Below are 13482 nucleotides of genomic sequence, written 5' to 3'. Positions count from 1 at the left end.
TATATTAAAGTTAATCATAATGAAAAATATAATGTATCATAATTGCTGGAAGAAACTGAAAAGTAATGCTTAGAAGGAAGCATAATTTAAACATCTGTATTACAAAAGAAAAAAGTGCCTAAAAATTTACCTACTTATGAAGAGGCTAAAAAAGAGGATTAAAATTAACCCTAGTAGACATAAAGAAGAAAATTATTCAAAAAAGGCAATGAAATTGAAAAGGATAAAATTAGACTAAAATAATTCTTTGAAAAGACTGAAAATATTTAAGCAAGAATAATCAAGGGATTGAAAAGAGAAAATTAACAATGTCAAGAAGGAAAACACAATATTCAATAAAATACTACCATAAGGGCATATTATGCACAATTTAATGCAAAGAGATTTGATAACTTTGATTAATTGCAAAAATATCATAAAAATGTAAACTACCAAAAATGAATCTAGAAGAGCTGGAATATCTAGATAGCACTGACTCATTCAAAGTGCTAGATTTATAATACAAAAATTTAACTACAAAAAAGGCACCAGATTCAAATGGCTTCACTAGTAAAGCATATTAAATATCAAAGGAATAATGCCTATGGTGTGCAATGTCCCAACTTTGAAGGAGAAGGAAGAGTATTCTGATACTTCCCTCTTAATAATTAAAGAAAATAAAATGTATATTGATCCCTCATGAATAAGAGGAAAACTTCTCAACAAATTATATTTATTATTGTCAAAACAAGCCAGAAATACATTAAGAAGACAGTATATTGTGAGAAAGTTGTTTGTATCCTTGGAATGCAAGACTGTTTCAGTATTCAAAAGTTGGATCAATGTAACTCACCACCTTAACAGAATTAGAAAGAAAAACAAAATAACAACAAAAATGTGTAGCCTTCTAAATAGAAGCAGACAGAGCATTCATTATCATTTAACATCCTTAAAGTCTTTTAAGAAACTGGAACTATAGGGGAATATCTTCAATTTGATGAAAAGAAAAACTTGTTATTACTGAAAATAGAGTCAGCCCCTGTTATCCACTGAGGATACATTCCAAGAATGCCAATGGATGTCCTAAATTTAAAATTTTCATTCTGAGAATTATGATGAAATCTCACTTTTTTCTCCTCTGTCCCACCTGGGACATAATATAATATATTATAATATAATATATTTATATTCATATTAATATGTTATAATATATTTATATGTGATATATTTTTCCTATGTACACATTTCTATGATAAACTATAATTTATTAATTATATACAGAGATTAATAATAACTAATAATAAAATAGAACAATTATAACAATGTACTATATAAATGTTATGAGGATGTGGTCTCCCACTTTCTCAACTGCCACAGGATGGAAAACATACCATGTGGTTACAAAGGAATGATTCATGTTCCAGGTTGGGCATGTAAGAACAGAGTGAGATTTCATTATGTTAGTCAGAAGGATAATTTAAAGCTTAGGAGTTGCTATTTCTGAACTTTCTAATAATATTTTAATTATATGGGTTATTGCAGATAAATGAAACCTTGAAAAGTAAAACTGTATAAAGTTGTACTACTGTAGGGAAACAATAAACACACGTCTTCTAAGATTTAAAGAAATATTATATACTGCACCTCTATTATTACAATTGCTTTAAAATCATAATGAAATAACAAATCAGCAACAAGGAAAATAAAAACATAAATATTGATAAGAAAAAGGCAAACTGTCTACCAAAATTTTAAAAAAATGTTTTTTATCACCAATGAAGTGATCCTTAATAACTCTATAAAATGACTGAAATTGCTAGACTTGGAGGCATATGCCTATAATCTAAGTTAACTTTATTGCCACTAAAGTTCACTTATTATTATCATTTTGCTTTCCATAAAGCCAACTCTCAACACATATTACAAATTATCATTTTCTCTATTCAATTATGCAAATATAAACCTGAGGGCTAAAGAAGCAGAATCACAAGTTCTAGGATAGCTGATATCCCTCAGTGAGATCATGTCTCAGAATAAATTGAAAAGGACTGGAGGCAGAGCTCAGTCCTCACTTATGTTGAGTGTAGGTCCACAGTTCAATCCCATTTCCAAAACAATAACAATAACAACAACAACAGCAGCAACAGCAAAAACAACTAAATTTAGTATTGACATTGTGAAGTTCATTCTGTAATGTCAATATAAAAATTAATTATAATTTCCAGGTATCAGCAAAACCTAAATTGAAAAATAAAATTTAAAGATATGTGTAATCTTTTTTGATAAATGGAAACATATACAAGACCCTTTATACAGAAACCTTTTAAATTCTATTTTGAAGCTAAAGAACAAAATAACATTACAAACATTATATTCATAGATTTAGAAAGCCATAATATTAAGATGACCATTCTCTTCAATTTTATCAATAACTATAACATTCTATCTAAATTTTATTAAGAATGTGAAGCTAATTAAGAAATTCAAGCCTATGACTGACATGCTTTTCAAATTAAAATTTTATTTTTAAATTAAATTGTATGCTTTTAAGTGATTCAATTTAAAACCATACTGTGTAGACATATTAATGAAGACATACTGTCATAAAAATAGATATTGGTTACCTAGTAAAAGAGAACAAATTGTCCTCAGTTATATCCACACACATATGATCAACTGATTTTGAAATAATTTTCCAACATAATTAAATAGCTAAAGAAGTATCTTTTCCAATAAATAATAATGAAATATGTAAGTATTTCTATGAAAAATAATTAAATTAAAAATTCTTCTCTATATATTATTAAGAAAGTCATTTAAAAATTATAGTCTTGATGCCGACTAGGAGAAAGTATTCAAAATAAATAGAATTTTTATACTAAATATATAAGACCCTTACAATTCCCTGACAAGTAAAACTAATTAAAAATAGGCAATACATTGAGTTCAAAATATACGTATATAGAAAATACAAGTGACCAGTAAACATGTGAAAAAGGGTTCTATTTCATTAGTTATCAGTAAATAGTAAAACCACTGTGGTATCACAGTACAAAGCCAGCAGAAGAACTAACATTAAAGACTGATAATTGCAAATGTTGCTAAGGATGTGAACCTATTGGGACTCTGGTACATTTTTTTTTCTGGAAATATGATATTCTCGACTAAAGAAAACTAAAGAAAGACATTTTCTAGAATAGAAAAGTATGTACTTATTTTCTTCCCAGAAGTCCCTTACCTAGTTCTTCACCACTCAAAAAGAGAAAATAATATGTATCTACAAACATCTTATGCAAAGTATTTATGGACACTTTATTCATAATATTCCCAAGCAGAAAACAAATTGCAGGTGAATGAGCATACTATGGCATTATCTTCCATGGGTAATAGCAATCACTGTGAGAGTAAGAAATAAACTTCTGATTTATAGGATACAAATGAGTTGCAAATATATCATGCTAACAAAAGACGTCAGATACAAGATTACATCTTGCTAGTATTATGTCACCTCCAAGTGAAACACTCAAAATGAGAAGGAGACATGGGATAGATGAGTAATAATTTCACCTCTTCCAAGCCAAAGAGTTGGAACATCATGACTGTGGTCAGATTTCCAAACTTAACATTTACAAACTTTATTTCCACTGAAATTCATTTTTTATTATCATTTTGTTTGCCATAAAGTCAACTCTCAACATATATGATAAATCATCATTTTTTTCTGTTCAATCATGCAAATATAAACCAGAAAGAAACTTCCTTTTCTAAAGTAACATCTTGTTATGGTTATAATAATATACTATGTTGACTTTAAACTTCAGTGTTTTATAATATCTGTTTTATGAATTTATCATTGTAATAAAAAAGTAAACCTTTAATTTCCAATTAAAATATTAATCATACCTGCCTTTCAGGAGGGTTAAATTTTGTTTCTATTATGCCAAAGATTCTCTTATTCATTTGCTGTTATGTTTATATAAAAATGTGTTTAACATATCTCATTCTTACTGTTCTCCACTATGACAAAATATAGATTCCTTCATAATTTCAACAAGTAAAATATTAAATCCTTTACAAATTATGAATATTATTGTTCAAAAAATATTTTTCTTTAAATAATTTGCAAATTTTATTGTAAGAAAAATTCAAAACATTGAAATGATCCCATGTGGATGTAAGTTTTAGGCAGAGAACAGAATGAGACATAAGTAATTCTAATGTAGCTCAAAAATAATATGATGCTTCTTGTCTTGAGTAGACATTCAGACAAATGTTGAGAAGACAAAATATTTCACAGTTATAGAAAATATAATAACCCACATATCTTGAAAGAATTTTTAAAAAATTTAAACTAGTTTTCACTATCATTCAATCATTAACCAAATCTTTAAATATGATATACCCATTTCAGTTCTTTAATGAGTCTTCATCAAAATCATACATTCTATTTCAAGAAGTTGTAATTTAATATAGTTTAGAAGAATTGGCTTATATTGAAGGCAAGGATATAGACAATTTATAATTAATCTCCATTGAAAAAAAAGATGTTAAAAGAAATTGTTCTAGGTAGTAAAGAAACACTGGATGACATGTGTAGTTGTTCAGCATCTTACAAAGAGGAGGACTCAGTCATTGAAAGTGAAAAGTGTAGGTGTTTTAATGGAGACACACAGCAAGAGCACAGCTGCAGGGTACAGTTCTGCTTGGAGTCTGCATTCCTGAGAAAACTGGTCTACCACATATCCAGATGTTGTTAGATGATTTGTGTTGCAGAGAGATTATAGAAGCCCTTAAAAACTACATGGAAAATTTATAACTTTACACACAGTGAAAACATAACATGCAGTTTTGAGAATAATATGATATAACTGATAGTGCAGAATGATCCATATAATAACATGGAAATGAAGAATTCCAAATGGAAGGTAAATTAAGAACACCAGAAAGCAATTATATCATTATCAACATTATGTTTAATTATTAAAGAAATTGTCACAGATTAATTAAAGAAGCAATCAACTTATGATTGATACATGGACATACACTCCCTTTAAAGCAGGTTCTGTAAATTTCTATTTTTTATTATTCACAATGATATAAACTACTTTAATGTCTAAAATTCTTTTGAGAATATACATGTAGTGAAAAAGAAAAGATTCTATTTTTACATGAATGCACCCCCATTCAAAAATATATTCCTACCCATTACAGTTGCTCTTTGATTTATGAATGGGTTATGTCCTCTTAGCACCTTGATTTATGATGGGGTTATATCTTGATAAAGCCATTGTAAATTGAAAATATCATAAATCAAAGAACACAGTGAATACACCTAAGCTACTGAGCAAGCTATGGTTTAGCAACACAGTAGCCTACAGTTTATCCCCTGTTTACTCTTTCTCTCTTTTTTTTTCTGCCTGGGAGCTGAGACTTGCTGCCGCTGTCCAGCATCCTGAAGAGTATCGTGCCTAATACTGCTGGTCTAAGAAGACATCAAAATTCAAAATTCAAAGTACCGTTTCTATTGAATGGTATCACATTTGCATTACTGTAAGGTTAAAAAAAAATAGACAAAGCATAATTTGAACCATCTATAATTCACTAAGTACGTGTATTTTCTTCTGACTCTTAAAGACATAATATTGCAATACTTATAATACATAAGAAAAATATCTTCTAGGGCAAAGTCTCTGATTACCTAACATCAACCATAAGACCTCTTTGGAGAACAGCTTAGATAAACATGAAGATTCTCATAGGTCCTGTCAAACACAGACTATCTGAGAGCTCTAACAAATCTGATAGGGAAAATGAATTTATAGAATGAACAATACTGTCTATTTTGAATAATCTGAGTGCAAATTCCATCTCCACTTTGTCCCTTCATTTTCCTGAGCAAAGATTATCATTTCATGTAGCAGAAACCACTCTACAAGGCTTAGAAACATAAAAAGATATATTTTTCTACTCTTGCCTAAATCTGTGTACACCATAAACTTGAGGCTTAGAAAGCACTGTAACAAAAATTTCAATTGTTCAGGCAAGCAGCTATTTCCATACAAATTTTGACTAGCATTGTTAAAGTATTCTGCAATAGTTTGGAAATGAAATCAAGAAATACTTTCATGAAAATTCTATGATGATTTCTGCAAAGCACTCTGATACAAATAATTGAAATTTACTACATTATAAAAAATTATTATCTTTGATACAAAGAGAATAAATCATCAAAACTTTTCTATGCTTTTAAGAAAGTCTACACAAAAGATCAAGAGATCAAGCAAAACAAAACCAACTAAAGCAGAGAGCAACAAAAATCATCACTTACCCATACTTTGCAAAATTTGCCCAACATTTCATTATGAATCTACTCAAAATTTCCTCAGCTCTTGTGTAGTTAACTCTTCTTTCCAGAGGTAAACCAAAGACAAATTCAATTTCATAGCCATGCATCACTCCCATCCATTCTGGCCAAGGAAGTTTGGAAGATCGGTGTTCAAAATAGTAGAAAAAGGCATTGTTTCCCAATTCTGAGAACTTCTTGGTAAACTCCAAAGCAGGACATATGATATTATAATCACCAACAACATCATCCAAGGCCTCACGGTAGTTTTCAGGTCTCTGATCATCTAACCAATCAGCATAATGGAAAAGAATTGATTCCTTCCCAAATTCACTCACTCCTTCAAAAAACATTTTTAGACCTTCTTGAAATTCCCTCCTACTTATGATACTATTGTTATCTTTGCTGAAACCAGGAACACCATATACTAGAAAAGCTGTCCCTTCATCCTTATTAACACCCACCAATAACTGAGTCTTTTTGAATTGTCCAAGTTGGAGTAGTGTGTCTGGCATGTCAGCGAGGAAATCACCATCCACAGTGGGACCAAATTTTACTGACAAGAGAGTGCCATAAGGGAGAACAAACACTTCATTCAGAAGAATTTCCTGGGGATCTTTATTTTGAAGGCATTTTATTATCTCAGTCTCATTCTCACTGGAGCAACCAATAAATTTAGCTAAGGTCAAGGTTCTATTCCTGGCTTCATAAGGAGATATTACTGCCCAAGGGGCATTGGAAGATCCACTTTGAAGAATGGCTCTGGTGAACAAAGGGTGGCTTCTAGGAGAAAGCAAATGAAGGCTCACTGAAGCTGCTCCTGCACTTTCTCCAAAGAGAGTAACACTTTTAGGATTTCCGCCAAAGGCTGCTATATTTTTATGGACCCACTGAAGAGCCAGTTGTTGATCAAATAAGCCCATATTCCCTGGAGCCTCTTGATTTCCTGGTAAGGCTAAGAATCCTAGGGCACCTACCCTATAGTTCATTGAAACTACAATAACTCTTTCAACCCGAGCCAGAAACTTGCCATCATAGACATGTAAAGAGGATGTCCCAGTCTGAAAGCCACCACCATAGATCCATATCATTACAGTAGCATTCTTTGGTTTAGGTGCCGGGACCCACACATTCAGATATAAGCAGTCTTCACTGAGGTCGGTGTTTGGATTCCACATCTCTGATCCCAGAAAGCCTGGGAAGCTTTCATCAGTGTTCTGATAGCAAGAATTTCCATATTTTGTGGCATTCCAAATGTCAGACCACTTACTCAGGGGTTGTGGCTTTTTGAATCGAAGTGTACCAAGGGGTGGCTGTGCATAAGGAATTCCAAGAAAGGCAGTGACAGTGCCACCGAGTACTGATAAGCTCATCCCTCTCACTTTCCCGGTCTTGGTTGTAATTATCATATCTTCTTCAGTGTGTGACTTCCTAATAAGCATGCAGAGCAGAAGAAACCACAAGAGAAACTGAACACCTACGAATGAGTGCTTGCTCTGCATGTTGATTTCTGAAAGAGAGGTAAGCAGAGATTTTGATCAGTCTATGTATAAAGTTTTATGCTTTATTGATGATGATTTACTAAAACATATTGCTTCTTTTTATCCTAAAAAATATGAACACTACAAAGTCTGCTATCACTACAAAGGCATATGTTGGGGTGGGGGAACAAGAAAAATGAGGCTCTTTTAGTTTTCAATTTAGAAGAAAAATAAGTAGAATGGAAAGTAGAAGTAACTTTGCTTTTGAAATATTCGTGATCTGTAAAAATTCTGTATTTTAAAAGGGAAGTTTGTCCCAAGCATATATAATATCAATTCTACACTATGTACAGACACATTAAATTTGGCATTAAGGGGTATTTCAGGTATAATTTCTGCCTTAGTCAGAGGACAAAATATAAGCTCATGTATTTTTTGAAATATTGGCTTGTTGGCTCATGACAAAACTGTGAAGTACATTAAGAACTTTTTAGGATCCATAGACTTCTACTATTGATCTTTTTTGCAACATGGTCCCTTTTATGGTCCTTTCACTTACTAATTTCTCTTTCTATACTATCTTAGTCTATTGTCAAGAAATGACTTAGACAACATATTCATAGAATGTTAAGTAACAAAAATATAACAGTTGCAGATTATTTTATAAATCATAAAAAATAACAAATATGCTCCATTATTAAAGCAAAAAAAAAAATGAGTAGGGCCAGGGATGCATCCCAGGGAAATTTTTCTGAAATTTAATAAGGATGAGGAGCTTCTGTCTGAATTACAAATCTGGTGGTGAGAACAATGACTGATATTATAATTGTATGGAAGAAGATACTGGCTTAGAAGTAATTGTACACATGCACATCTGCTAAATTGTTAATTTCATGAAGAATATGTAACTGGTTAAATGTGTTAGTATAGTCAGAGTTATTTCTGTTTTGATGGTGGACAAAATGACTGAAATCAGAGGACCATAGCTGAGAAGTTAAGGGGATAATTGAAACAAGCAAAATAATTTTTGCAAAGTACAAAATAATAAATATTTAACATTTTTTTAAAAGCTACTTTTGATGATATAAAGATGCCATTTGGATAGATATAAGTTTTATCAAAAAGTTTTAATGGATATCTAAGTTTCTTTTACATAAAAATATTAAAAAACACATCAAAAACTATGTTCTAAAGAGGGATTGAAAAACGTAATGCAAATATTTTTTAAAAGAATTAACATCTTTATATAACTACAAGAAATACAATTAGAATATTCATTTATAAGTAGTGGTTTTCATCTATATAAATATATAAAATATATAAAACATATTTTATATATATAATCTTTATTTTTTTTCTGATCCTGTAGTTATAAATCCAACTTGCATGACCAAGAAACTAACCATGTCAGCTTTGAACATCTGTATTAGTTTTTACTTTGTTTGTTAATTTAGATTGTTTCAGAAGGCAAAGAATAAGGAGCTCTCCTGGTATGTAGAATAACTCTCAATTCTTCCAGACCTTGAATACTCATGTTTAAAATCAGCTTATTTCACCACTGTTCATAGGATAGCTAAGAAAAGAAAAAAAAAACAAAAAAAAACTTTTGATTCAAACATATATCTGAATAAATTAAGCCATGGTTTATATCACTTAGTTTAGAGCTTACTAGTTATAACCTTATCCACATCAAAATATAATACTATCAATATTCATATGTAAGTACAAAAATATCTCTATATAAAATAAGTTATAGTAAGTTCTGTCTTTAAATCATCACAGATTATTTTTATGTCCTTTGCTTTAATACTATTGAATGTGTACTAACATCAATAAAATATATTAATGAAGCAGAAATATTTTAACATTTTCTGTGCTCATGATATTTAAAACTTATTATTATTATAGTAAATGTAACTTGTTGCATTATAATAACAATGGCAAGTAATATGTAATAATAATGTACAGTTTCTGGTAGCCTAACATTTACTATGGGAGTTACAGACTTTTAACAGGAGTTTTAGAGGCACTGCTATTATAGTCCTTTTTATTCTTTTTTCCTAATAATTAGTAAGTCCTCTTACATAAATAAATGGATGAGATTAAGTACTGTGCAGGATGGTTCCCTCTTTAAAAACCTACATTGTCAAGGCAAAAGGAATAAGATACAAAGCAGGTTTAGTCTATACACCCTTTCAACAAATTAATTACAGGTTCTTGATTATCACTTGTCCTCCTTAGCTTGCTCAGTCAGTGTCCCCCTGACCAATGAAAAGATTCTCTATTGTTTCCTTGATCTTACTTAAATATTAAGAATCAAACAAAATGTTAACTCTTTTTTGGCCTCTGATTGTTTAAAAACTTTTTTTCTACAAACATTTTACTAATTTTATTGCAACACAGATACAATTACTAACAAGTGCATTATTTCATATATAATTAATAAATATGGTAACTTTATTACATTTACAATAGGTGTTATTTCATCTAAAAGGTTGCAATATCATTTTCATGTCACTTACATTAATTTACATAAATATTTTTATTTATATTTCAAGTATATCTCAATTTTATGCAATACTATTCATACAAATTAGAGAATTTTTTCAATAATTATGAGTTTTTACCTCATAAATAATGTAATTTTTATCATTAAAAACAAGTGTTTTAAGCATACAATTATTGCAAAGATAACTATGTAGTTTTGACCCAAATGCTACTTGTTGAAGATTGTTATATACCATAAAAGTAAACCTATATCTTCATAAGAAAATTTGCAAACATTCACATACTTCGTGTAGTTTGAGATTTTTATATTCACCTTCATTGTTTTGTTTCAATAAACATCAGTTTGTTGTTATAATCTGATATTCTGTATTTTAACACATTGGTTTTACAGTCTTCCAATTTATATTTTTAAAATAGAAATAAATAAAAGAACACTAATAAAATGTTACCAGTCTACATGTTTAAATTGTTTAAAATGATTAAAATATTCAATAAAAAATTATTGTTTCTCTTTTCATAAATTCTGTGGCAACTGCCACTGAATACACATATTCATATCAAGTTTATCATAAAAAAATGGGGCAAATTTGCAAAACAATAAAAGGAATTTAGATCAATTAACCTATTGAAGTAGTAGATAATATTTGAAAGAAAGATGAGGCAAAAGTAAATTAATAAACTCCAATTTTATCAAATGCTCCAGAACATACAAATTAAAGTGGTGATTTTTTTGAAATTCTGAACTTTCAAAAATATAATTTAAAAAATAAAACTCAATAACTTTCTTCTTTTTGCATTTTAATTTAAAAATTATCAAAATTCTCCAGTCAGTTATAAGAGTAAATATGCTGTGTTATAGTATACTGGATGTGATTAACTGACTTAAATAAAGAATTATATATTTACCACTGATTTGGCATAATTGGATATCAACTAAGTATTTAAAATAATGGGCCAGCCAGTGCCTACATAAAGAAATGTCAAAAATATTCTTCTCTGCATATTAGTTTTCCAATGTTTAAAAAGTCACAATAAAATGTATCTTTTTATTTGAAAACAAATCCTATTAAAATGTTGAAGAAAGAGCAATCTAGATAATATTGATATGATCTAGAACACGAACCACTAAAATGATTTGGTCATTTTAAAACAAATAAGTTCTTATATCAAATCCCCAAACCTTGTTTCATATCATGTTAAGAAAAGTGGGAAATTGAGAAAGACTATTTTGCACTATGCCACTGTCTCTCAGGGATCTTTCAGTTATCCGGTAGGCACTGAGAGGCTGTATACAGATAGAAGACAATATTTTAGGTATGAGAAGCACAAGATCTGTGTCTGTCCTCAATCAAGAAAAGTGCTCACACACTTTCACTGTAGAAATAATTTGAACCCTTAGTATTTAGATCTCTAGGTCTTCTCCAGAAGTTGAATTTTCTCTGAGGTTGTCATTTATTCTATTTCTCTTTGACAGTCCAGTTTTCGTAAGAGTGAGCAAATTTTAACAAAAGCATCAAAACAAACATGCTGTATAATTTAAATATGTATTATTATTGCCTATAAATAAATCAAAAAAGGTACTACATTTGTACAGAAGATATGACTTGTTAAACTAATACTTGCTTATACTTTATAAAAATATAATATGGAATAGGTCTTGGATGCTTTTTACAACTAAAAAAGTGGGACATTGCAAATAAACAAAAATAACACAGCTAGGAAAATAAAATATAACTTTGAAAATCCAGTTAGAAATTATTTTTTGGATCCAAAGACCACAATATTTTACACCTACCAAGAACTCTAAGGAATACCCTTCCAAGCAATATGTCACACTTCAAATGCTCAATCTTATCCTCAAGTAAAGAATTTATAAATGAGAAAGTTTCATTTATCACTAGTAATAGTTTATATTAGGGATACATTACACAAAACATTCTTAACTGACATATATTAATAAAAAAGTAGAAGACATACTCCAAAAATAAAAATGTATATAAAAAACAGAAATTTAAAAAATGAAACAATTGTGTTCACATTACAGTCTTTTTTCAATTTAACACATTTTATACTTTTAAAGCTTAATGCCCTGGTGATTATTGATGGTTACTGATGTCAAAAATAACATTAAGTTTAGAAGATTAAAACATCAGCAGGAAGTCTATATTTGCTTAATATTTCTAAATAATAAAATAACAGTAAATATAAGATATTTTGCTACTATTTAAAAGAGTCTGTAAAAAAAAAAAAAAGTCTAACCAGGCAAAGGGAAAACATTTGTAAATCAACGTAGGAAACAGATTTTTGTTTTACAAAAAAGAAAAGTTGAGCTTCTGTCTGTTGATAATGTGAAAGTTTCAGACGACAAGATATTGATTGAGAAATTACTTTGCTAAGTAATCAGTAAGAGAACTATTAATGTTATGCCACTTCAAAAAGGGGAGAAAATAGATCAAATCTGGGCAAAGATCACTTTTATTACTCTTTCAAGGCAAGAGTCATTAATCAGTGCATTTAAGAATAAAGTAGTGTAAAATATATTTCCTTAATGAGCTCAGAAAGAACAAATATCACAGTGATATTTGATTCCACAAGTGATATGGCCCTTTATGTGGAGAATAAACTCCTATTCCCTCAACAGTTATGAGGACTAGATGTGCATTCCCAGGAAAACAGAAAGATCTGATGCATGTGCCGGCTCACTTGCTTCATCTGTCCCATTTGCAAGCTTCAGTGACTATTCCCCACAGAGCACCAAAGGGCAAACAAACGTGAAGAAACCACACTCCTCCCACAGAATGAGCCTCACAGTAACTTACATCTCTGCAAAAAAAGTGTAAATTCAGATTAACTTACCCGACTTTCTGCAAAAATAAAGATGATAAAGTTTGCAAGGAGTAGAAATCATGCAATACTTCAGGGAAATGCAGGATGCAGCTGCTTCTCCAGCCTGTAAATTGGACTGCACTGACATTACAATCAACTGTTACTGACAAAGCTCGCGAGAATTGGCAGCAGCAACTTGATCTAGAGGCAGCCAATCTTTACTTTCTGACATCTGTTCAGAGGCTAATGGTATGAATGCAGTAGTGATTCATTTACAAAAGTATTACTGGATCATGCTTTATAATCACAGGCAGTCTTCTAAGACTGAAAAAAAAAAGATATGGA

At 30.1% G+C, this 13482-nt stretch overlaps 1 protein-coding gene across 2 annotated transcripts in view; it reads right to left on the bottom strand.

Annotated features, from left to right (window-relative positions):
• The window catches only part of Bche (butyrylcholinesterase), a 69040-nt gene extending 55790 nt beyond the window's left edge, over positions 1-13250 (bottom strand). The window contains exons 1-3 of one of the 2 annotated variants that reach the window (XM_076868285.2): positions 13168-13222; positions 9325-9376; positions 6308-7832 (exon numbers count right to left, since the gene is read on the bottom strand). In XM_076868285.2, the coding sequence (XP_076724400.2) occupies positions 6308-7832; positions 9325-9337 (1538 nt within the window). In that variant the 5' untranslated portion in view covers positions 9338-9376; positions 13168-13222. Of the gene's footprint in view, positions 1-6307; positions 7833-9324; positions 9377-13167 lie in introns of both variants that reach the window. The other variant, XM_076868284.2, reaches the window with a different exon arrangement.
• Between the last annotated feature and the right edge of the window lie 232 nt (positions 13251-13482).

This window comes from Callospermophilus lateralis, chromosome 10 (genome assembly GCF_048772815.1).
Source record: "Callospermophilus lateralis isolate mCalLat2 chromosome 10, mCalLat2.hap1, whole genome shotgun sequence".
Lineage (NCBI taxonomy): Eukaryota > Metazoa > Chordata > Mammalia > Rodentia > Sciuridae > Callospermophilus > Callospermophilus lateralis.
The sequence above is the reverse complement of the archived record's forward strand: the minus strand, read 5'-3'. Positions and strand labels throughout refer to the sequence as shown.